Source organism: Ornithorhynchus anatinus, chromosome 10 (genome assembly GCF_004115215.2).
Source record: "Ornithorhynchus anatinus isolate Pmale09 chromosome 10, mOrnAna1.pri.v4, whole genome shotgun sequence".
Lineage (NCBI taxonomy): Eukaryota > Metazoa > Chordata > Mammalia > Monotremata > Ornithorhynchidae > Ornithorhynchus > Ornithorhynchus anatinus.
In genome coordinates this window covers 49,636,056-49,662,458 of record NC_041737.1, presented here as the reverse complement: position 1 = coordinate 49,662,458, position 26,403 = coordinate 49,636,056, and the positions used below count along the sequence as shown (strand labels likewise).

Below are 26,403 nucleotides of genomic sequence, written 5' to 3'. Positions count from 1 at the left end.
TAATGGATTTTATTGGGGACTCTCAAGAAACAGCAGACAACTGATATGCTTTTACTTGAAACTGCATAGCTGAAAACACTTATATTTTAGTGCCACAAGCTTACAGCCAAAAAATAAAATTAAAAAAAAATCAAAAGGCCAGAAGGGTTATTTGATTGGGGGGAAAAAACCTGAAGGATAAAATATGCTGGGATTTCTGGCTTTTAAGAGGTGAACTTCCTGATGATCTCCTGACCACCGCCTTTTAGTGGATCAAAAGTGAAAATTACCTACCTCTATTTCCATATGAATACAGCTTGCGAGGCCATCTCTTGCAATTCCTTCTACTGTGTCTCGGTTTAGACCATAATTATGGTTGCTATATTTAAATGTCACGATGAATTTCCCCTGAAATTGAGAGTGAAAAGATTTCTAAAAGGAGCTCGAGAATTGGAAATAGCATCCTCCAAAGGACATAATAGAAACAATGGACCTGACTTCTCTGGTGCTTGAGTGTACTCCTCAGTAGTTGAAGGTGCAGTATTTTGGGAGGACCATTAACTCTTTCAGACCATCAGGGAATTCTTTACTGGACTGCCAAAGGCACAAAGGGATGATGAAAAATCCTCTCTAAAACTATCGGGGAGTAAACTGAGGAATTGGGAAATTTGGGTTTATTACTTCTCAACTTCTTTAATTTCTGATACTATGAGGCTCCAAAGAGCCTCAGTGATTAATTATCATGTGATAACAATACAGTCTCTAGACTTTAAGTTCCTCGTGGACTCTGTGCACACTTTAAACACTCAATTAAATTGATTGGTAAGGATGAGACAGGGGATATTAAACTTCATATCAAACAGCGATGAGCAGAATTATACAGAACTCCCAAAAGTCAAAAGTCCAGCTCACTGAAAAACAATTTACTGACGAGGTTCATTATTGGGTATTCTTTCAAATAACTAGAGGACTTAAAGTGAATCTTAGAAATGTCACAATAAATTGTGAGACTGCAGCTGAATCAGGAATTATTAGGGCAGAAAAAACTTCTAGACAGAGCGTTTGGGGAGATCAGTGGGATGAAAAGAGGAACGGAAGAGATGGATAAACAAGTGAGATGGTGATCTTCATCAGTTTCCCTTGTCCCTTTCTATCAGAAAAGGTAAAGAAGTATTCATTTATATTTAATTTATATCCTTCCTCAGCACTTATATATAAGTATACATATGTATAATAAATTGTTGAGTTTATTATTTATTCTGAGTCTATTATTTGTAAGTATTTTTACATCTGTCTCTTCCTCAGAGCGCAAGCTCCTTGTAGGCAACCAATACACCTTGGGCTCCTGTTGTACTTTCCCTTGGCTTTAATGCAGAACATTTCACCTACTCAATCACTCAGTGGTAGTTATCGAGTGCTTACTGTGTGCTGATCACTGTACTAAGTGCTTGGAAAAGTACAATATAACAGAGCTGGTATATACATTACCTGCCCTTAACTAGAGGGGGAGGCAGACATTAATATAAATAAACGATTTACCGATATATACATAAGTGCTGTGGGGCTGAGGGTGGGGTGGATACCAAGTTCCCAAAAGTCACAGATCCAAGTACACAGATGACACAGAAGGGAGAGGGAGTCAGGGAAAAGAGGGCTTAATCAGGGAATGCCTCTTGTAGGAGATGTGGTCTTGAATAAGTCTCAGTAAACACCATTATTACAACCCAGAGGGCTTCAGTACTCTGTTTTTTCATGCAGGTCATGAGTGGGGCTGGAGGTGTGTTACTGATGTGCAGTCTTTAAAGCATGTCTGTACTCATCAGGAATCCCTCAGAAAGAATACTCGCCCACCCTTCCTTTGCTTTCCAACAGAACAGCAACTGCCCAAATCAGTTACGAATGAGTGTCCAAAAGGATCATCAAAAATTTGTACCACTAATCTCCCCCACCTGTCAGTTGTGACCCAAAAGCATACGAACACACTAAGTGAGAAGAGGAAGATCGGTTAGGACGGGCCATCCTAAGCTCAGTTCCTTGTACGCTTTTTCTGTCACCTGCCTTAGATGAGGAATAGCTGATGAGTTCCAAGCAGACGGCTGAGAAGGAACAATTCCAATCATCACAGTCCTCTCTGAATGTCCAGGAACCAAACGATCCTGTTCCCTCTCCTAATTTCAGTTTGGCCAATCCAGCTGGCAAGGGCAGCTGTCCACCAGGCTGCTAGAGCCAGGTAGAGACCGGGGTACTACTAGTTTTAAACAGTTGTGGCTCTAGGTGTCCAGAGGCTGGCAATGAGCAAGAGGGAAATTCAGGATGGTTTATTTCAGTTCCAAACAACCGATTGTTTTGATGAACTGGAGGCAAATAATTGGTGACCTTCTATAGCTCATCTTTAGGTGAAAGAGAACATAGGTAAAGCGGGAAGAAATCACTTTGAAACTGAGAGGAAACAAAGCCAAAGTGTTGAGAAACTGGTCAATGTCAACAACTTAGAATTCTGGGTAAGGTAAAAGAACAGAAGTTGGAATGAGAGGGGACAATCTAAAATGAGACCCTGTTGTAATTTCAAGGGATTTTTTTTTGGTAAACAAGATTAGAAATTGGATCATATTTTCTTTGCTGCAGATTGAATACATTACTAGAACTAAATCATCAGTGGAACAGATGGAACATCACAGGAGCAGATGAACCGAAAAGAAAGCTCTGCTATCTGACAAGAGAAACGAACATCAATTCTGAGGAATTGGTAGGAAATACTTTCCACCAAAACCAAAGGTACAGTCTAGAAAAATTTACAGCTTTCAGAGGTACAAGATCCTGGAGTTCAGATGGAGAAATAAACCAAGGGCCCCCAAACCTGGAAGAGAACTGCCTAAGGAAGAAATTACATGTTGCTTTCTCCAATGAACCCTGTGTTTTCATGAGGCAATGCTGCCAATGGAAAATACTTAAAAAACCAACAGGAGATTACAGGTACATCCTAATAGATCTCACCGTTCAACAGCTAGTTTTATCCCTGATCCCACTACATTTGGCTATCATTCAGCTTGTTTGCCACAACAGCCTACTTTTTCGCTCTCCAACTGGCTAATTTGACTAGTGAAGACAAGCAACAAATTAGACCTTTTGGCTTCTGCTACATGACAACCAGTCTCCAGTCGAGAACACGGATGTGACTTGGTCTTGAGGCTTTCTTTCCTACATGCCACCTGACTGGTCCCCGAGTTGGAAAGCACCTTGGTGAAGGGAAGGAAGCCCAATAGTTTGTCCTCAAAAACATAGTTGATTCAGACCTCTTCTTTTCACACCAAGGGTCTGATTTACCCCTGAGCTTCTTAACTTATACCAAGACAGTCAAGATGGCCCCTAGGCAGGCATCCCAGTTCTCTCCTAGGGGAGCAACTGAGGGGGAACTAAGCCCCAGTGACCTGCAGGTGCCAAGAAACTGCGACAGAATACTTGGGTCTGTGGAAAGAATGGAGAGGATCAAGCTATAAGAGTTGCTGCCAGCCACATATTTAACGTCTCCCGAGGCAGGCCTAGAGAAAGTCTCGAGTGTATGACTCGATCAACCAATGGAAACGTAAAATAGGGCGTCCACTGAGACCGAGTGCATGTTGTATGGAACATATACCAAAAACTACTCGAGCTGGCTGAAAAAGTCATTATGGTTGAACTCACTCACCTCATGAAGACAAGAATTGAGAGTTGGAGGAAAAAACCCTTGTGTATCATAAGATGTCTACCACTGACCTTTAATAGAACTAAAAGATCAATGCCAGTGGTGGGTCCAAAATAGACTAGTTGATTTGAAACAGACCTCACAAAAAGGCATGCTGAAGGTTCTGGTGTACTTATTAAAATAGATAACAAATCAAGGAAATTCTGAAATGTACACATTTAGAAGGGGAGATTTCATAGAAAACTACAAAACACAGGTTACCTGCCTGTAATATAGATTCTCAGAACATCTGTCTCCATAGCAGATACTTATATTTGGAAAAGCTATTTCCCTGTCCTTTTCCAAAAATTTTATTTCTGGAAATTAATACTTGCATTCTTTTTCTTCACAAAAAAAATCCCCTATCCTTCTCTTCCTCCACCCTCACCAACTCCAAAAACAAACTAGACGCTATTTGAACACGAATGCTCTGACACTTGAGGTGCACAACTATTGACATAAGGGGATAATGAAGATTATATCGCTCAGGAGAGATAGAGAAGTCTTACCATGCTTAACATTTCATGAAATATTTCTTGTGAGATGAAATGATAATCAACTCTGTCCCCTTCTCCAAAATAGGGAGGTCTTGTGGTATGACAGGCCCTGGAAGATATATATACACATAAATGCAAAATAAATGATCTGACCTTTGTTTCCATTAACTTAAATAATACCGAGGAAAAAAGGAACTTTGGAACAACCTTTAAGAGGAACTTTAAAGGTGCCAGGCATCCTGGAGGGTTGTTGCTTTCAAAGTGTCTATATACAGAATACCTAAGTAGTTTTATTCTTTAACCCTTTGAGGAAAGATTAGAGAAATGGGGATTGTTTAGCCTGAAAAAATGATGGTCAGGGTAATTCTTAACAGTGTAAAAAGGGTTTAATGGGGAGGGCACTGTGTTCACTGGGGACTAGATAATAACAACCTGAAAACAGGAGAGATGTTGGTTGGATAGTAGGAAGAACTTCTTTCTTACCAGGGTGATAAAAACTGCTGTAAAAATTTTTCTACTGAAGCCTGGTTATGTGACAGTACCCGGACAATACATTCAAAGCAGGCACTTCCCACAGGGCTTAAAGGCAGCTTGGGCCTCTTCCCAGGAGACAATAACAGGAGTGGAACTGACAGTTTACAGACATGGAGTTCTGAATCTTTCCGAGTCCAAGAAGAGGAGGTGAATAAAGCCAGTGTCTGTTTCCTCGCCCCTGGCCATTCCTGTCAAGGCATTATGATACGCAGTGGAACAGAGTGGAATATAAGTGGGTTGCTTGCCTTCCCTGCAACAGTAAGCATGGCTGGGATGTGCTAAACCACACAAGTTCAAAGGCAAAGTGGCTACTTTTTTGCTGCTCAACAAGACCTTCCCCAGACGGTAGAAAGGGGGAAATGAAGGTTGGAAACTCATGCTGGAATCAGCCTGTGTCCTGGAATCGGCCCTTGTCAAAGACCGGGAGAGGGAGGCAGTTCAAATTATTGTTAAAATGAGGATGTGGGATTATCTGTGTATTTCACTTATCCACCCTCTTCCAACTTTGCCCTCCCTCAGATGATTAAGGGCTAGCTGCTTGCAACTTAGGCCAAAATCATTTAATCTCTTTGAGACTCTGTTTCCTCATCTGTGAAATAGGAATAAATTACCTGCTCTCCCCACCTTGTACACTGTGTGATTAGATTGAGCCTCATAAAGGACAGGGTCTATATCTGCTCCCAACCCTTAGCCCAGTGTTTAGTACATGAAAGCACTTCATAAATACCAGGACTTAGAAGTCAGTGAAATGAGCTTTGAGCCGTACCTAGAAATCTTTTAAGAAAATAACTGACTAAAACACCCAAAATCAGGGCTGTCATTCTTTTCCCTAGATGCAGGGGTTTGGACTAGAGGAGCTTGAGGTTCCTTCTGGGTCTATAATTCTACAATTACTCTCTAAATCCAGGTACACAAGAAAATTTTAAATACAACATGCTACGGCCAGTTTCGGAATCTATGTCTGATCTGTTTCCCCTGGAGATCATGTTCTTCTTTATATGTCACTAAAGTACCTACTATAGTGATAAACTTCCACTAGGCTTAGAGGCTATTCTACCCAGAGAAGAATGATTCAACAATTAAGCAGTTAATTTCATTTGGTCAAATCAGATCATCCAGGGCTCAGGGTGAACTTTCAAATTGACCTGGTAGGCTAAATAAATCAAACTGAACAGACAATTCTCAAATCACTAGATCGCTTTTTGTGTAAAGTTTTGCCAAATAAATATTATCTGACCAAATGACTGCATACACTCAAATCCCTTAGGTACACCTACTTACCTGGCTGGAAGCCTCAAAACCTGCTTCAAATTGTTCAGGCACAGCAAAAATGACTGCTTGGAAAATTTCATTTTATGTTTTAGGTAACTGTGAAAAAGAGGCTCGCAAACTGTATTCTCTACTCACCTTTACTTTTCCTCCATTGAAAAAAGTCAAACCAATTTATTTCCAAGCCTAGAAAATAATATATTTTGTTCTCTGACAGAGAGCTTCTGCATCAACTTTCAGCCTCAAAGAAAATGCTTTTTCATGCTCTAACACCCACACACTGTTTACAGCAGTGTTTCAAATCACTGAAAATGGACGATTCTTTCAGGAGATGCAGTAGTGATGGCTCTATATCAGGCCTCAGCAATGGTTTTATGTGGTGGGCCTAATCCATAGGGAAATCCTGGAGAAGTCAGGAAGTCAGTGGGGTGCGCGTCAACCTGACCGACGAACCCATGGCTCTCCACCACAACTTTTCTAGATCCTTTACTATTCTTGCAGTTCAGTCCCTCCTCAAGGTCATTGCGGTTGTTCTCTGGACCAAAAGAAAGGGGCAGGGTAACTGGGAATGGCAGTCCAGGTGGCAGTCCAAGAATAATGGCACTAACTAAAAAATTTGCAGCCTGAAACTGGCATGCAAGGCAGCATGGCCTGGCCCATCACCCTCCAGGAGCAGTGAATGTGTCTGTTGATTGTTATACTGTATCTCCCAAACACTTAGAGAAGCAGCTTGGAGAAGCAGCAGCAGCTGCAGCTTGGAGAAGCAGCGTGGCTCAGTGGAAAGAGCACGGGCTTTGGAGTCAGGGCTCATGAGTTCAAATCCCAGCTCTGCCACTTGTCGGCTGTGTGACTGTGGGCAAGTCACTTAACTTCTCTGTGCCTCAGTTCCCTCATGTGTAAAATGGGGATTAAGACTGTGAGCCCCACGTGGGACAACCTGATTCCCCTAAGTCAACCCCAGCGCTTAGAACAGTGCTCGGCATATAGTAAGCGCTTAACAAATACCAACATTATTATTATTATTATTACTTAGGAGAGTGCTCTGAACACAGTAAGTCCTCAATAAATATGACTGATTGACTGATGGACTACAGTTTGCTAGCTTCCGACTGTAAATTCCTGGAAGGCAGCAAGGGGGATTCTTGCTTCTGTTGTCCTCTCCCAAACAGGTAATAGAGAATTTCACATTCAGGAGTCACTCAAATACCACTAAAGATGATTCTCTCATCTCAGAAAATTGCCAAATGGAGTCCAATGGGGTAAATGCCCATGAATCGTGGACTCACATAACTAAGAGGACCTCAAGAGCTCCTGATATCTAATCTTTAAACTTTGTCTTCGAAAACTTCACCTTCTCATATTCTGTGTTCCCTGTTTCTGGAGATTCATTCCAGGTCTTGGCCCGATGTGTTCACTGTTAATTTTCATTTTGGTTATTTTGAACATCAGATTTTACAAATGGAATTCCTTAACTAGGAGCTGGGCAACCCAGTAACAATATTTTGGTATAGGGACCAACTTATCATTTTGGTGAGGGAAAGAAAAGAGGACCGTGTTGTTGTGGGAGGAGAAAATGGGGTGAGGGGCTTGGAGGTGGGTAGACAGGCTAATACTTTAGGAAGGCTGAAAGTCCAGCTCAGACCAAGTAATTATGGTCTTTCCATCACCAGCTAAGGTTTGGGGTTTAAGAAGTCTTGCATCAGTTTTAAAGAAAAAAGATATAGGCATAAAAAATGACTGAAGAAGACCACGGTAGAAAGAGAAGTTCAAAAGTGTGAAGAGGTGCTCAGGAGGAGCTGATACATCATAAAGACAAAAAGGAGGTGGTTGTTTAGCCTAAAATGAGCAACTCTTAACTAAAATTCCAAAACTTTAGACCTGGCTACTCATAGCTCTAAGAAAATCAGAGGTCTGACAGAAATAGCACCCATCCATCAGGTGCCATTTTGAATATAAGAAAAGAAGCAATACAGACCCCAAAAGATTCTTGGAAGAAAGGTATACTGGAAGGTGTTCCTGAATTCCAGCTTCATGGTTAATAAAGACCTTCTAATGTTCATTTCCTTCTGTTAATCCACCTCTCCACCATAAATGCATTCACATTCTTCTAGTGCCTATTGATATATTTCTGCCTGCATAACTTCCTATGGTAATGAATGCCATATGCTTAGCACTTACAGTGGGAAGAAGCGCATCATTTGGTTTGTCTTGAACTCACTGCCATCAACCTTTAATGAATGCCCCTGGATTTGGCTCCCTTCCACAAAATTCCTGAGGCTAAAAATAAACCTACCATCAACCCATCACCTGGAAGATGGCTGGCTCTTCTTTAGCCCCCAAAGAACCTAGAAGCAGAGCCTGATCCCCAGTTGGGAAGAAACAAATGACTCAATCATCTTCATTGGTACCATGGAAGAGGACACCAAAAGGAGAAAATAAAGAACTGTTTCCCTGCCATGTTTAATTATCTATTGGCTACAGTTCATTCGTGCCTTAAATTTTACATCACAGGATTGCTTTGAAATTACAGGAACCATGTTGCATATGATAGGCTTGAAATTTAATGAGTGATAGAATTGAAATTTTAAATAACCTTTAAAATTGCTAAAAACCTCCAATGAATAGTTAAAACAGGGCTTTGCTTTATGGTTGCAATTTTAAGCCGTTAATTTTCTTTTCATTTCCCAAAGTATGTAACTTTCCTGGGAATGAAGTGTAAAAATATTACCATTGGAAAAAAATATGCTGCATAGAAAATGTAATTGACATTTCTAACCTAATCTTTCAAAGCTTAAAAACAGTTTAATCATGCTTAACCTTCACAGTCATGCCACTTTCACAGGCCTTCTACCAAAATATTCACCAGGTTTCAAAATCCTGTGAGTGGATATGTGAGCCATGCCTGCTGAATGATTTGAGCCTAAGGAAGGCCTTGTCACCCTCTAATGGTAACATTTTGTCCTATGCAGAGACTGACCAACTGAGCAGTGGATGTTTCGGAGTTTGGTAAACTGTGCCGGATAATTTTAGAAAAATATGCCTCGGTCCTAAAATTGAGATTTTCCTTCTTCAAGCAAAAGCCAATTCCCACCAGTTCTGTTCTCTTCAGAGGAATGGATCTACACATCCAGGTTACTGCTAAGTAGTATTAATCAATCAGTGGTATCTATGGAGCACTGTCTTTATGAAGAACAAGGTACTAAACTCTTGGGAAAGTACAATATAATAGAAATGATAACCACAGTCCCTGCCCACAAGGAGTTTACAGTCTATAAGGGATGGGTTCGCAAGCCAGGGGGCTAAAAACAATAGAAAAATGTTAAAAATAGGAAACACAGTTTACGTTTTTACCAAAAACAACCCCAAAGCAAAACTTGTACAGCCAATTCTGCCTAAACATGTTTTCATTTCATGTTCTGGATTACCCCACTGTGGGATTAAGGAATGCCCTTTCAACAGTGCACATCTGCCTATATTAAATGCAAAGCTGTGACAGAAGAAACGTGTAATCAATCAATCCATTGTATTTCTTGACCACTTTCTATATGCAGAGCACTGTGCTAAGGGGAAATGACTAAGCTATTAAACACTTGTTTCCATGAAGAAATACAACTGACCATGTAGCATTTCATTGAATTTCTGAGTTCTGAACCCCACAAATAAAAAAGAAGCCTGTAGATTGACATGACAATAAACTACGGAAAAGGAGCATGCAAATGGAACAAAGAGAAATTATAAACTAAAAGGGAATTGTAGAGATCTTTGCACAATGTTTAAAAACTTGATCAAAGCTTGGAATAAGCTGCTAATGACATGTGACTTGACCTCTTTAAATTCATGTCTTTGTGACTGTCTAGTTATGAGACTTGTGATCATGTCTTATATGGATCACACTTCTCTTCCTTAAGTTGACAAAATCAGTAAAATAAAAGTCTGGACAAAAAATGAAAGGCAGGTGAAAATCTGAAGATGGGCTGTACAGAGCTTCCGATATTGGGCATTCTTTTTCTTGGTTTTCATGAGAAAAAGTTCCAATAAGAGAATTTGAGCATGCCTGATGGTGCGTGATGCCTTCTAGCTTAGTTTCTCATTGTTTTGTATTAGCTCTGGCATATACCTAGAGAATTTGTGCCATGACTTGAATGGATGATGGAGTATCCCCTAGGGTCCAAGCACCAGCAGATCTGCCCTATCAATTGACAACCTGGCGAATGGGCCAAAGGAAACTTGAAAGGCTTTTTGCTACACCACTGTAATGGGTGTGGGAGGAGATGAAAGGGAGAGGAGAACCTGACTAGATCTAGCTAAATCTTGGGCACCAGACTTTGTGGGGTCGCCTCGTGAAAAAAGTATGGGCCTGGGAGTTAGAGGACCCGGGTTCTAATCCCAGCTCAGCCACTTGTCTGCTGTGTGACCTTGGGCAAATCATTTAACTTCTCTGTGCCTCAGTTCCCTCATCTACAAATGGGGATTCAATTCCTGTGCTCTCTTTTACTTGGAATTGAGCTCCATGTGGAACCTGATTAACTTGTATCTACCCCCGTGATTAGTACAGTGCTTGGCACATAGTGTTTTAAAAATAAACAGTTAATATTACTATTATTGCTAGAGTTCCCAGATTTGCACCTTCAGAAAGAAATACTCAATTTTCTCTAAAGATCTCTCATTTGGGAGATTTCCCTATTGTGATGATGTGATAAAACCTCAGTCTACTGATCAGTCAATCAATCAATGCATTACTGAGCAACTACTGTAGGTAGAGTTCTGTACAAAATGCTTGGGAGAATGCAATAGAGTTAGGAGACATGATCTCTGCCCTCAGGATGCTTGAAATATACTAGGGAAGACAAGACACCAAATTAATTTCAAATAGAAGGAAGAAGTGAATGGAAAGATGGCTATAAGTGCTTAAACAATAATATATAAAACAATGATATGGATAAAAGTGTTTCATCTGGTTGTGAGTGGAAACCGTAGCTGAGAGGCCATGACCTGAGGAGAAGAAAAATTAATCACAAAAAGCTTCCTAGAGGAGGTGGGCTTTCAGAAGGCTTTTCAGAACAACAGGAGAGCTGAGACTTGGTGGATTTGAAAGGGGAAGGAGTTCTAGGCAGGAGGAAGAGTGGGGAGGCAGATGGCACCGTGAGCCCCTTGTTGGGCAGGGATTGTCTCTATCTGTTGCCGAATTGTAGATTCCAAGCGCTTAGTACAGTGCTCTGCACATAGTAAGTGCTTAATAAATATGATTGAATGAATGACAACCAGGCACAGTAAGTAGGTTGGCTTGAGAGAAGTGATGAGTGTGAGCTCTGTTCTTCCACAACAGAGGGGATAGTTCCATAGAAAAAGCTTTTTTAAGTACCCTGCCCAGAAAGGTGGGAAATTGAGACTGTTAGTTTTTATTCTATTACCTTTTTTCTAATATTTTTATTAATGCTGTTTTGGGGCATTAGAGATACTTTAATTAATGGCATATTTTACTGTATTCATCCTTTGGGATGACAAGTGATGAATGCAATTTTTAAAAGTCTAAAAAAATGGTTTGGGTCAAAACAGGGGTTGCATTATTTGGACATGAGGAGCATAAGGCAAGTCAAAAGCTATTTTATTTCCCTCTGGGGCTTGTATCTTCCCATAAGCTTTTATCCCCAGCTTGCTGAGGTCACTAGCTTAAAAGAATCACTTTTCCAAATGTAAAAATAAGAGAAAAATTTCTAAAGAGAGCACGTGTCCAGTTCTTTCATTCCCTGCAGTTCCTGAAGCACCAGCCAGAGGTTATTTAGGACAATTCTGATGTTTCTGCCATTTTCCTTTCCTTTGCTTTATCCTGTGTCACTAGGGAACTATCCATCAATATACTAGCTCCGGAAAACACAATAGTGCAAGTGCAGAATGCTAACCTGAGAAGATCAACAATTCTTCTAAACACAATCTAATGGCTAGTCTGTTCTTCCTTTTGCTTTCTCCCTGAACAAACTGTTAAAGGAGAAAGCAAAATCATAGCTAAATAGAAACTGAAGGCATAAATTGAGAGTACAGACAAACACAGTGTTCTCGTTAGGCCAAGTTTGCCTCAATAGAGCCAACAGGTATATCACAACGTGAGCATTCATTTCTCCATATTGTAATGCAATAGAGATTTGACTTCCAAACAAGAATCACACCCATACTCATGTAGTTCAGGACCTGAGAATTACTTCAGGATGGTTTGGGATTAGGTAGCATGTTTAGGTGAGATTTATTAATAAACTATTACTCTCCCAGTTACTGATCTCTGCCAATAAACTGAAGTGCTGAGTGTAAGACTCCTAGACTCCCATTTCCTCCTCCTCCTCCTGCTTTTGCTATTTGGTTAAAGGATTCTTTGGAATGGTTGGCTATAAACCTAGTAAAAGGCGCTTGGGTCGAGAAAGGGTTAGGAAGGAAGTGCCTGTAATAAATAATCTCGGTCTCCCCACCGAATATGGAGTGGAGCGGGGAGAAGAGAAGTTATTTTCCAGACACAAAGGAAAGAACCAGGCTTATTATAAAATGCTACTATGGAAACGAAAGCCTTTCTGGCTTACCTTGATGATTAAACTAGACTTCTGTACATCAGAAAAATCAGTATTTATCACATGACCACATTTTTCACAGTAATCTCATCATTTCCTTCTATAAAATGTTGCCTTGCACAAATTAGGCCATTTTAGTCAGTTGAAGAATTCCTATAGTCTCTGAGCTCACAGAGCAAACTTACCCATATCTGAAAAAAGCACTGAATTGCCTGCAGAGTCGCTGGGCGAGTTCCCGTTTCCCACAGTCTTGGGGACCAACTAATACCAGCATGGGATATGGAGCATCAAGGCTGGGTAAGGTGCTGCAGAAACACAAACACGTACAGACATATGCACCCATTACTGTTTTAATGTTTGTGATACACAAGAAGTTACCACTTCCTCTGAAATTTAAGATCCATGGATTATTTTACAAAAGTAAGTGAACTATTTAGATTTAACATGATAACAGTCCTAATAGAGCACTTCAACAAGGATAGATTCTCAATTAATTCTTCCCTGTGAGTAACAATCAACTCAAGAAGATCTTTACTTTCTGAACTAAGTAATTCTTTTTAGTGGTCTATAAAAAGTGACTATCTATGGTCCTATGATTTTTTTTTCAGTAAACAGCTGGGCAAAATTCTCAATTACTTTTAGATCCTGACCCAAAGCCACATTTGTAAGCTTATCAATTATTTTATTCAGATGCTTTCTTTTCTTAAAAAAATGAGGAAATCACAGTTGGGGCCGCTTACCTGTATATCCCTAAATTAGGACTGAAATGATCCTTCCTGTATTTAAGGCTATTAAAGGAAGTTAGGGAACTAGGAACTCCATCTAGGCTTCCAAACGTGGGTCTGGGTAGGCCCCAGTGACTAAGGATGAACCAAATTCCCAAACAAGGCAAGATCAAAGTGGCATTTTATTAGTGTCATAAATTGGAGAGGATCACAATAAAACACTTAAGTCAAGGATTCCAGCTATTACTTAAAATCAACATGTTCAAGATTACTAGGAACTAGCAGATGATCTGATTACTGGGAATCAGCCCATGCGGCTGCAAGTTTAGCTTAACATAATCCCCAAACTAAAATAGTGAGCAAATTCACTTTCTCTAGCTTCTTTTTGACCCAGGTATGGTTTAGATTGGGAGACATATTTATTGCAGGAAGATTTCTTCTGGATGTGCTTCAGAGGACTGGGCAAGCAGGCACCACCACCACAGCAAGGCCAAAACTAAACTTCCTGTCTTTTCCTAGCTCTTTTCGCAGAAAGAATGTTCCCCAACCCTGGTTTTCCCACTATTGGCAGAGAAGCCAGCCTCCTCCCCCAGCCCTTTTATTTTAAATGGTCAAAGAACTCTTTATTTCACTTAATTTTTCACACCTTATTAATGGCATAAACCTTCATTGGAGACGGACATGACACTGACTTTGGTTATCTGAAGTTCATTTTCATGATTTTGACTCTCAGTCTTCTTAAATGAAACAGTGGGGAGAGTTGGGCATGTAAATCACTAGGCTTGATGCTTTTTTTCTAAGGTAATCAGAAAGGCATTTAAAGGTATAGAGTCTATAAGCTCTTTATTTTTTAGGGCCACTCCTAATTCTTTTTGTCATATTTCCTCCAACAAAATAAAGCCTAAAATATGAAAAATAAACCTGATGATCATGTGTATTTGTCCAGTTAGACTTTTCCATTTACTATTTGACTTCTGCAATGTAAACCCTATAGAGTCAGGTACTGGCTTTCCTACATATCAAGCAAAACCCCCCAAACACAAAATCAATCATTAAAATTAATACCATTTAAATTTAGCTCTCTGCAGTTCTTAGAAACTGAACTTTGATTTGAACTTGAGCCTGAAGCCAAGTTGCTTTGGGGTGAATGTCGGCAACTCTGAAATTCCCCTGTTTTTTGGTCTCCTAACCAAATCCATAGATATTGTCCTTTGGAACCGTGGAATTGGAGATAAATATGTCAAGGTACCCCCAAATGAGAGTCATCTATGGTTGCTTTTTCATAGTCCTATAATTACCATTTACTTCAAAAGTCATGTCCTTATTAGCCACGCACCCCATCCCACCCAAATCTTAGAGGCCCTGCCTTGTTCGCTTCCTGGACCGATCCTACAAGAGCAAGGTAGAAATGCGAAGGGTAGCACCAGTGGGTCAAGACTGTCCAGATGCTCAGTTCCATTGAGAAAAATTAGAAAATCTCTCTAATTACATTCACCTTACTCGAGATCTTATTAGAAAGAAGGCTAGAAAGGCCAAGTGGCTGATTTATCTGATTGTTGTCTGAAATTTATTTGATCCAAAATTTAATATAAATATGGACAGAAGTCTGAAACAGCTAGTGACTGGAGAAGAAATAAAATGAAGATACAAATGCCCCCCTGGTAAATCAAATGTAGTTTTCTGGAAATACTCAAATAAATGGCAAATCATTTCACCTGGAGAATATAATGAACACTTTCTAAAATTGTCAATGTCTGGATTATCAAGTGGTGTGTGAAAATCATGTTCTGGATTGCAAAATAAAACAGTTTGCTCTCTGTGGGATACCAATAGTGTGAAGCAAAGGAGCAAACACCGTATAACAAAAAGACATTTTAGAGTTATTTTTTTCCCAGAGATTTTACAAGTATTTTTAAAATGCTTTTGGGTATTGAAAGAGTTTTTGCTTCCATCACTTACAGTACAAATGGCCATCTGCTCCAACAGATTGTGGAAATGAAATGGAGGAGCCACGGCCAATCTGTCTCCAATCTTAGAGGTGAGGGATCAAGCTCATTTCATGCTCAATTCAACTAAGCTGGGGGACTCCTCACTTTTGACTAAATGCAGTTTAGTGCAAAATGATTTCTATACTAGTGCAATCTCATCCACGTTAATTCCAAGTATCTTAGGAGGGAATTCATCTCCCCTACTTCTACCCCAATAACCCAAAATGGTTTAATTTCTTTAAGTAAGGTTTTCCCGCTAGATTTTGGGTTCCTTGAGTGCAGGGATCATGTCTCTCAACTCATTTATACTGTATTTTCCCAAACACTTAGTATAGTGGTCTGCACACAGTAAGTGCTCAATAAATACCATTAATTGGTTGATTGGCTCACGAACAATTGACTTGGGCAAAACAGGCATACAAAACCTGGGAAATATCACAATTGCTCTTGGAAAATCTCCATGGGCTCCCCGGACACATAAATTAGTTACCAGAGACTGAGCCTTAATCTTCTACAAAAAGAGGAGGGGGATTAGCAGGAGAAAGAGAGAACCCACCACAAAACACAGTTTCATGAAACAGCGGCATACAGTTAGCTTGGTTTGAGTGCTAGCTGTGGACTACAGACACATGTACCTGTCGAATATCTTCTGAGGTTGCATCATGCTATGTACCACATGGGTTAGATGGTCTCGGGCAGCAATGACTTCTGGAGGAGGGTCATACTTATTCACTGCAGCAACCTATTTGCAGAATTGAAAAGGAAAAAGAAAAAAAGTGCCAGGATACACACACTCCACCAGACTCCAGAGAACGAGGGGAAGAAAAGGTCGAGTCATTTGTACTTTCAAGGGACATCTTATATCTGATTTCTCAAAGCAGGTTCACACCATTCCCCCGGTAACTGGCTAGAAAATATGCAAGTGGAAAACTAATCTGCCACCTTTCCCGTGCCAACATGTTTTCAGGTGGTTGATTTTGCTGACATGGTACTAAGCTGGTTCTCTTCCAATCTCTGAACTCCTTTGCTGCTTCTCATCCTCTTATGAAAGGATCCCCTTCCTCCCTTATACTCTCTGGAGGAGCTCATCCGCTCAAATGCTTCAGCTCCTGCTTCTAGTCAGACAACCCCGACCACTAGGCCACAATTCTACATTTCCACTTGTCTCCAGGACATCTCTACTGTTGTACTACCGCCATCTCAAATTCAATGCATCTAAAATACCCACTGAACCCACGCCTTATAACTTTCTCATCTCTGTTAATAGCACGGTCTTCTTTCCTGTCCCAGAAGCTCAAAACCTCAGTGTTATCCAGTACTTTTTGCTGTCTTTCAAATTCACCCTCAGTTTACTGCCACATCCTACCGGTTTTTCCCATATAGCATCTCCACCCACAGAGCTACCATCCTCGTCCAAGGTCTAGTTTATTCCGTCAGCTTCCTTGCTTGTCTTCCTGCTTCCACCCTCTCCCCCTTCCATTCTATACTTGCCGCATCGATCATGTTCTTGGAGCCATGCTTGGCACCCACGGACCCACTCCTCAAAATCTTCCAGTGGCTATCCACGTCCCTTTGAATTCCGCTCAGCTTCGAGGCTTTCAGCCAACTTTCCCCTCGTACAGATTTGCTGTCTTCAACCGCGACAGTTCACCTTGCTGTCTTCACTGCTCTGAGGCTGACCTTCTAACCTTCACTCTTGCTTCTCCCACCTTGATCCCCTCACCCAGACTTGAATTCCCCCCTTTCCCAAATTTGGCAACTAAATGGAGGAATAGGAATTCACAATTCCAAATTCCTACAACAAAACATCCATGTGCCAAAGGTGTGTAATGATACACCAAAGATTGATTTTGATTCTGCTGTTCAAGAAACATAATGTAAATCTAGCTGAATTTGAAGATTTAAAGAAATGAAAATATATTTAATAATCTCTAAATCAATGATTCAATTATGTGAACTGATATGTAACATGTAGTATTTCTGACGTGCAGAAGTCAATATTTCTTGCTTTATTAGAAATAATAAAAATGTGTGGGGATCTCTGAGAATTTACAAACCTTTTCTTTCACTTCAATCTTCTTGCCATCTAGCTCCGTTAGCCGCAGTAGCATGAAGAGAACCAAGAGCCAATATTCAGAATTCTCCTGTTAAGAACATTAGAAAAAACATTAAGTCCCCTTTGTCTTGCCTCTTAAATAAGCATATAACACAAGGCAAATAACTAACATTTTTCATAGAGAAGCAGTATTTGAGGGAATTTGATCTCTTTGCCACTTGGTGCATCAGGAAGAAGTTGGGGGTGAATGTGGTTGAGCTTTCTGACTTGGAACAAGTCACCTAACCTCTCTGTGCCTCAATTTCCTTATCTGTAAAGTGGATATTATAATGCCTGCCCCTCCCTAGCAGCGCCATTGGGAGGATAAAATGTGATCATTGATGGGAAAATATAAGTGCTTAGAGATACACGGCATTACTATTTGGTGCACAAATATTATTTGGTGCCTACCCACTGCTGCCTTCCACCCTTTTGCTTAGCCAATCGGTAATTCATTTTAACTCTTCCTCCCCCAGTAGATTGTAAGCTCTTTAAAGGCAAGGATTGTACCTATCGACTGTAACGTATTCTGCAAAATACAGTGCTCTGTACATGGTGAGACCTCGATAAATGTCATTGATTGATTGGGCTCTTGTAATTTTCCATGCATTTAAAATAAAGTGCTCTGCATCCAGTGGGTACCTAAGATTCTTCAACTACTACTAAATGTGTGTGTGTGTGTGTGTGTGTGTTGGGGGGTGGGGAAGAATTTCCTTGTATCCACCCCGGCATTTAGTATAGTGCCTGGCACACAGTAAGCACTTAAATATCAGAATTATTATTCATGTACTGATTTCATCTTTTTGCTTCCATTCATTTCATTAGGCACAAAGCATTTTTTTAAACCACTTGGGAGACGTGGACTTGGAATTTCTCCCTCCTGTTACAAGATGGCCATTCATATTTCTCTCTCAACCTATGGCGACATGATAGAACCCAAAGAATCATTAATCTCCCAACATCGGTAACAGCCCTAGTTAATCTTGAATATTATTCAGAGTGAGTTACAAATGACCACACATAGCAGTCAGGTCCATACTCCATCTTAGGTTTTGCTTTCATCGGCAACGGCACGGCATTAAGCTTGTTAGGAAAGATTGAAGGAAGGCTAAAATTATTTAGAATAAGAAGTGACCCTGTTGAGAAAGAAGATATGGGACTAATTTCCAGAAGTCGTTTTAGGTGACGGTTTGCTTAACATCTTCAAATATTTCTCAAAGAGAATAAAAAAGGGTTCACTTAAGGCCTTTGATATTCTTAACCAAATATATGACCTAAAGGAAAATGAATGATTTAACGTAATCCCTTTGCTGATATCCTTTGGGACTCTCTTACCTGAACTGGGTTTTTTAAGAGATTGAGCACTCGAAGGAGAGGCAGATCGTCGATGTATTCTAATTCTCCCAACTCAGCAATCTGTTTAATCACAAAATACAACATTAGCACAAACACAAAGACAATAAAAGGGATTATAGGAGCCAGCTGAGATCTTTTAAATTCAATTTAATTGTTTAGAGTGGCTATATATTTACAGTTCCACAGTGCTCTGCTGGAAAGAAATTGTTACATTTCTATAAAGCTGAAAACACGCAATGCACACTCACATTTTCCTTTTCTTTCTGAGGTCAGGAACACCAACGAGCATGTATACATTTGACTCTTTATCCATAGTCATATTGTATGGTCAAAAAGTGGACAAGGAGAACTGGCTGAGAAAGAGTCCTCAAAATCATAAATAAGGCTGGTTGTACCTCATATGTTGGAATTATGTTTTCTTGTTACTGAATACATAATCCCCATAGCCAGAGTTTAGCTAAGGAAGCATTTTTCAAAGTGAATACCAAAACTGAAGACACCACATACTTCCTTGCTTTCAGCAACAAGTACATTCCCCAATCCAAATCCTTACCTTCCTTTCTAAATTCTCCAAGCATGAGAAATAAATACCGATTTGCTAAAACACCGCTTCTCCAAAGGACTGTTCTTTATAGTAATGAAAAGCAGCTTGGGCTACAGGTGGCTTTACTTTTCCATCCATGTTGCCAAAATAACTACGTCTGAATACCTTTTCATTTCAATTTCCTGTAATTAATAGGACTATGATTTTTCTTTTATGGATAGTTACAGGGACTTTGCAGAAAGTTAATAATTGCTTTTTCTTTCATATTATTTTTCCCCAAAGCACTTATCTGTGTGGTGGAAGGACCCCAGCAGAGAGTGGTTAGGGCAAGTCATAACACAAAACTATCATCACTGAGAGAGTAACAGAAGCTTTGTTACTCTATTACCAAACAAAACCAAATGCACAATCTTTCCGCTCCCATGCTTTAAGAACGGTTGCACCTGGATCCAGCCAAATTAGCATTATTCTGTGGCCCACGTCGTCCCTCTACTCATTTATTCCAACAACTTGATGGAAGAAGCAGCGTGCCTCGTGGAAAGAGTCGGAGGGCCAGGGTTCTAATCCTGACTCTGCCGATGGCTGCTGTGTGACCTTGGGCAAATTACTTGACTTCTCTGTGCCTCCATTTCCTCAGCTGTAAAATGGGGAACACCTGTTCTCCCTCCTACTTAGCCTGTGAGTTTAGTGTGGGACAGGGACCGTATCCGGCCTAATTAACTTGTACCTACCTCAGCGCTCAGAATAGTGTTGGACACCTCGTAAGTGATTAACAACTACCAAACAAAAAAAAAGAAATAACGCTGAAGCTTACACTTGGCCAACCTACAAGAAATGGGATTAGGTGTCATTCGTTATGTCATGGGATTCTTGAAAGCACCTTAATTACTACTCAGGCACTTGAGCAACCTGGAAAATAAGAAACAGGATTCTCCTCAAAACAAAAGCTCTCGCTTCTGAAATTCAAGCAAATCAGTTCAAGGGGAAGGAGACTTTTTGAAATGGCCAGCGGGCTGAGCCCCAAGATGGTTCTCAGGGAAAGGTATCATTTCATTCCCCAAATTCTCATGCCTTCTCTTCTACCTGGACATGCCTTTGCTGGGTATACACTCTTGCCCCCAACATTTATTTCAAAACAGTGTCAGGGAAGGAAAGGGGGTGTTCAGAGCCAACATACATGGACACAGGGAAAACGACGAGTGCAAGCAGTCTGGACCCCTTAGCCAAAGGGGCAGCAGTAGGGCCATTCTGCTTCTCCAGTGTTACTCTGAGCATGGGGGTGGAAGGTGGGCTGTAGGTGGAGAGGAAGGGAGGGGGCTCAGAAAGTCCCGGAATATCCCTGCTTATCTTGCTGCTCACCGCTACGCTCGAAATTGAAAGTTGGCCTCCGTACTTAATTGCCTTTTGAAATACAGAATGATCAAGCTCATTATTCAACAAATAATCTACTCCATATAAAAAAACCCCACGAAAAAATAAAAGAAAGATTAGGGTCATGGGATATATCGATGCAGAGCTCTGCTTTTGCACACAGGGAGGTTGCCTTCCGAGGGAGGCTAAGAGCATTACACAAAACAAGGGATTAGAAGCTCAAAAAGAAAAGGATATGATTACTTAGTGTTTTAAGAGCATTTTTCTTCTGAGGAGCTCAACTTGCTTTACAGACATTTTCCCATTAATCCTTACAATACCCCTGAGAAGTGAGTAGGTGCGTAGTCTGTTAGGCAACCGAATGGAGGCTTAGAGAGGCACAAAGTAGCTTGCTCAGAGTCACAGTGAGCCAAAGATAGTATCCAAAATGGAAGCATGATCTACAGGCTACTGTTTCTACCCATCACTCCACACTGAAAGACAAAGTAGGTGCGTCCAGGGGTTAAATGATTTCCTAACAACGGAGCAGAATGGCTCTGCACAGGGACCGATCTTGATGGAAAGCCTTAAAATAGGCTTTCAGTTCACTCTTACATTCTCTTAGGTGTCTCATGGCTGCTGTCTCACTGCCCAGTGGGACCATCCTGTCCTTTAAAAGGTGGAGCAGGAAAATGCTCCTCTTGACGGCTAAGTAAGTAGTTGGCAGCTAGCGAGGAATTCTCTGCACGGGCCAGGGATTTACTGGTATGAAAGACAAAACTAGATCCAATAAATAAATTATACACTTACCAATATGAACACTTCCTAGCTTTCATTATGGCTTTATTGTTAACTCAAAACCACTGATGAAAATGAGGCAAACTCAAATATCAATAATAATAAAACCTTTAAAATAATTGCCTAATTGAGCAAAGCATAATAACTTCAGTTAATTCCCAATTACACCAGAAGGAACTGCCCATTATGAGGATTATCTGCAGAAGAGTTTGAAGGTTTCACTGGTGACAAACCTGAATGCCTTCGGGTAGAGCTGCAATGCCTGCGGCCTGCAGGTATTCTTTTCATTCTCAGATGGGCCAGGGTACCACCAGTCAATGTCTGGACCATTCAATCGCAATCAGTTGTATTTATTAAGCACTTACTGTGTGCAGAGCATTGTACTAAGCATTGGGGTAAAGTATAATACAGCAATGAAGAGTGACACTCCCTGCCCATAGCAAGCTCACAGTCTTAGAGGTTCCTTTCTCCACTGTCCAACTGGGGCCTACGCTGCCCCTTTGGTATTCACACACTCTCTCCCCTCCATTAATGAGGATAATCGGTAAAGGGTTAAAATAAAAACTTTATAGTAACATCATTCAAATGACGGAAGATCAATTTTATGCCTAAGCAAATCTCTGTTGCCCCTCTCAGGGTTGCACCTGGAGAGTTTCCAGTACTCTACCAGTCTTGACTATGGGAGAGAGAGTCAAGCAGAGGGATACCCATTCCAGTGGCTGGTCAGTGGAAGGTAATCTGCAACAAGTCAAAACTCCCCTGTGCTGGGCAGCGGCGGCCCGGGAGACAGTCGAGGGCAGAGACTAAATTCGACTGCACGGAAGGAGGAAATGGTAAACCACCTTTGTATTTTTACCAAGAAAACTATGGATCCGCTACTAGAATGAATGCAGATGGATGTGGGGTATTCTGGAGAGATGCATCTGTGGCATCGCTATGGGTGGGAGACGACTCGACGCCATAAGACAAATATCTCTGTTGACTGGCTCAGGGGCATGTGAAGCATTCAGACAGTGCCATTTTTTATAAGCAACAAGATGCTCCTAAAATCATATCTCCTCCAAGAGGCCTTCCCTGACTGAGCCCTCATTTTCTCCTCCCACCCTCCCCTCCGCCTCACCTATGCACTGGGCTGTGTAAAGCACTTTGGTACTCACTCCAACCCCAAACCACTTTAGTACATACCCTTATTTGCTACTATTTCCCTTAACTGTACCTTATTTTAAGGTCGGTCACCCCTGCAGACGGTAAGCTCCTTGTGGGCAGAAATCATGTCTTCCCAATGACTTCCAAATGGATAGGCCATGATCATAAACACAATGTTATATAATAAGAAGGGAAATCAATTTGTGTAATTTGTAAAAGAGTGGGCATTAAGCTGGGAATGTAAATTTGAGTAAATTCAATGAATTATTTATCATGCAGTGACAAAACTTTGTTTGCTAACAACATGAACAATTTCATCCATTCTGTTTTTGATTTCTTCCTTTTAATAAAATGCCTGAGACAATGCTGGAATTTCAGGCTGTTAAGATGTCTCCAATTTCCAAGGTTTGATGTTGCAGAGGCTCTTGATGCCTCCTTGCTACTCAAAAGATAGAGGCAGTAAGATATCTTGATACAATAGGCAAAAACATAGCCTAAAAGTTTAAGGGAAAATTACGGCCAAACTGACCTTCGATATGACAGTTTTTGTGAAACTAATAATGGGAGATTTTGTCTCCGATAGCCACTTTGGCACACTAGTATTTTTTGGAGAAAATTCTTAAATAGAAAAAAAAATTATTTTGAGCCCATTCAGCAGAGGGCAGAATGAACTCTAAATAGTGCCTAAACATCACTGGGATGCCATGCAGTTGAGATAATTGCTTTTGGATGATTTGGGAGAGGGGTCTTGCTCCTGAGCCCACCGCAGGAATCAATCAGTGGTATTAATTGAGTGCTTACTGTGTGCAGAGCACTGCCCTAAGTGTTTGGGAGAAAATAATACAACAGAGTTGGCAGACAGTCATGAGGAGCTTAAAGTCTAGAGAGAATCCGGACATCGGAGAGCACACCGGGATTTGTCTCCTTGCAGTCTTATCTCTCCTTACTCCTGCTGTCTTGGGGGATTTCCCTACAGACTCCAGAATCCCAAGAAGGATGTCAGTGGGGTTTGGGCCAACGTATTCCCAGCAACTGCTGTCAATCAAGTAGTACTTAGGTTAATTAGAAGGCATGTAGGAGATGCTACATACATGACTTTTTACTTCCTTTATGCTGAACTGTGACAATACCTGTAATAAATCCCCCTGTTTCTTTAGGCTAACAAGCAGGCATCATTAGCAACATTAAGACTCAAGGTGATCTCTGAAATTTTTTCAGCCTATTATTAGGTGTGTCGAGCACAGGCAACCGTCAGTGGGTTCGATGGAGGAAAGATGTTTGAAGGGTCCCGGAAAACAAGAATGATCTTCAGGAGTGTATGATCTCACCTGGTTATCTTCTAAGTTGATTATCTCCAAGTACTTATGGTTCTCCAAGCCCCGTAAACTGAGGATTTTATTATGGGACAGATCCAAATTGCGCAGAGTTTTCAGGTCCTCTAAACCAGTTATTGTCTCAATTTGATTGAAGCTCTACAAGGGATGAAAGCATTTTTAAAAAATTTCAAATAAAGACATTACCATAATTCCCAAATGACACCAGGCTTCTGAATCAACCGCAAATCAGGTTACTACAGACAACTGTTCCTCTTCTCACCCCTTCCTCTACATTCCAACAAGAATCTCTTCAAGTTTCTCCTCTCCCTTTTCCAACCTGCAACCCCATTATGCTGAGACACATCAACTTCACTCTGGCTAAATCAAAACGGATTTAAGTACTTACTGGCTGCGCCATCAGCATTCTTTAAAACATAGCAAAGATACGAGCTGGGTGGCCCTAATCTTTAATATTGAACAGTTCTGGCTGCATGGGTTTAAAGGCGGTGGGGATGGTAAAACTGGGTAGGAGAAATTTAAATAAACAGGGGATTGGTGTATATTCCTTTGTGAGGAAGGGGATGACAGGCCTGCATTGGTATCTCCGCCCTGCCACACACACACAGATAGTCTCATTGTCTGTAGAAAATACTATATTCTAACATGGTCTTCAAACATGGAAGGCAATTTTTGTGTCCCAGATGATCTTTACTGTTCCAAAATGATCCTACGATGGTGTGAGCTGCTTGTAATTGGCAGCACTTCTAGTTGTTTCTGAATCTTGCTATTGGATCGCCAGTCCCCAAAAAGCCTCTGCTCAGGGACGGCACGACTGGTATTGTTTGCAGCATGCCAAGCTGGTCTGTTCGCTGCTGTTGTGGCCAACTGCCTGCCACTAAACTGCAAGGTCTGTTCTTCCCCCCTTGCTGATGTAGGCCTCGTTTCAGCTTACCATAAGGCACCTGATTGGGTAAACAGCTGTCATCCATTTTCCTTCCGTGCCCCACTCGGCAAAACTATTGTGAAATGAATGTTCCCTCAAAGCTGGTGGACTGACAGGGTGCCAGGGCCTCCTAGCTGGTGGTTCTGTCTTGCCATTTGATGTCAATAGGATTTGTAGGTGATGCTGATGAAACCACCTGGGAAATCAAATAGGCGAGGCTTCTATGATAGTTCCAAGCCTCATGGAACCAAAGGTTGGAGACTACTATAGTTTGTGGGACTTTGGTTTTGAAATTGGAAATACTAGTCGTCTAACTACTCTATCAGATTCCCAATGGACCCGGTGGGATTGGTTGGCATGGAAGTAGATGGTGAGAGACAGAAAAGAGGAGAAAAAATTGAAAAGGGGAAGGAGAGCAATTCAGAGAATGAAAATGGCATTCAAAAAAAAAAAAGATTGATCTAGAGGGAATAAAACTGAAAGTAGGAGACTGTTTCATCGTTTAACTGGTAATAATAGTGAAGTATGACACATACTAGTTAGACTAAGGAACCAGTATATGCTGACCTTCATTCAAAAAGTGGCATTTCTCAGATTTAGGAAAAAAATTTTCAACAAAGGATCAGCATAATACTTGGCCTAATGCCTGAAGTGTTTTCATTTAAAAAAAAGATTAACCTGAGAAATAAAAAAAAAATAATCTGTTACACAATTAGGATACTTTTTTAAACTTCTTAATAAATTATTTAAAAGTTCTTGGCTAATGCTTCTTTGCTATAAAATGTAACCAAATTAACATGAAAAATCAAACTAATAATACTGCAGGGAAGTGGGCAAGGGAATATTCCTATTATTATTATTACCATTTTCTGAATTGGGCAACAAAGACACAGAGAAATCAAATGATTTCCTCAAGATCAAAGAGGTAATTAGTAGTAGAACTGGAAATGGAATCCTCCTCTAACCGTTAGTGGGATCACAAAGGAGATCTCTGAACTCTTATGGGGCTTACAGTAGTAATAACATTTATTACTCACACCCTTTGATGAGAGGCACTGTGTTAGGCATTTGGAAAGTACAAAATAATGAGGCGGCACATTCCCTCCCCGCAAGGAGTTTGCACTTTAACGGGGGAGACAAATTTAAAAAAAATCTTTTACAACTAGAGAGGTCCAAAATAAATAAAGACATGAGTACTAAAGAAGTTACTAAATTTTCAAGCTGAAGAGTTGACTGAAGGGATGATATGCCTCAGGATGCTCTGGAAGTAATCAAGGGAATCTTGTGGAAGGAAATGGGATTTTAGGCGGGCTACACATGTAGGGAGCGCAGTGGTCTGTCTGATGTGGAGAGGAAGGGCGTTCTATGTCAGGGTATAGCGTGAGAGAGGGGATGGAGGAGGGAGAGGTAAGAGGGAGGTACAGCTCTAAGACCAACTTGGGAGGAATGAAGAGAGAGAGTTGGGGAACTGCAGCAAAGAGAGCAGACAGGGAAGGGGCAGCAGCGGGCAGATGGTGGAGAGTTGTCTAGAAGCCAATGGTGAAGAGGTTTTGATGCAGAGCATCACAGGATTTTGAGGAGAGAAAAG

At 40.8% G+C, this 26,403-nt stretch overlaps 1 protein-coding gene across 5 annotated transcripts in view; it reads right to left on the bottom strand.

Annotated features, from left to right (window-relative positions):
- LRGUK (leucine rich repeats and guanylate kinase domain containing) overlaps nucleotides 1-26,403 on the bottom strand; it is a 90,205-nt gene that overhangs the window by 41,593 nt on the left and 22,209 nt on the right. For all 5 annotated transcript variants that reach the window (XM_029073837.2, XM_039913257.1, XM_039913258.1 and 2 more), the window contains 7 exons: nucleotides 23,885-24,028; nucleotides 18,698-18,778; nucleotides 17,325-17,411; nucleotides 15,903-16,009; nucleotides 12,740-12,859; nucleotides 4,210-4,306; nucleotides 274-387 (listed from right to left, as the gene is read on the bottom strand). In XM_029073837.2, coding sequence (XP_028929670.1) covers nucleotides 274-387; nucleotides 4,210-4,306; nucleotides 12,740-12,859; nucleotides 15,903-16,009; nucleotides 17,325-17,411; nucleotides 18,698-18,778; nucleotides 23,885-24,028 — 750 coding nt within the window. The remainder of the gene's footprint in view (nucleotides 1-273; nucleotides 388-4,209; nucleotides 4,307-12,739; nucleotides 12,860-15,902; nucleotides 16,010-17,324; nucleotides 17,412-18,697; nucleotides 18,779-23,884; nucleotides 24,029-26,403) is intronic.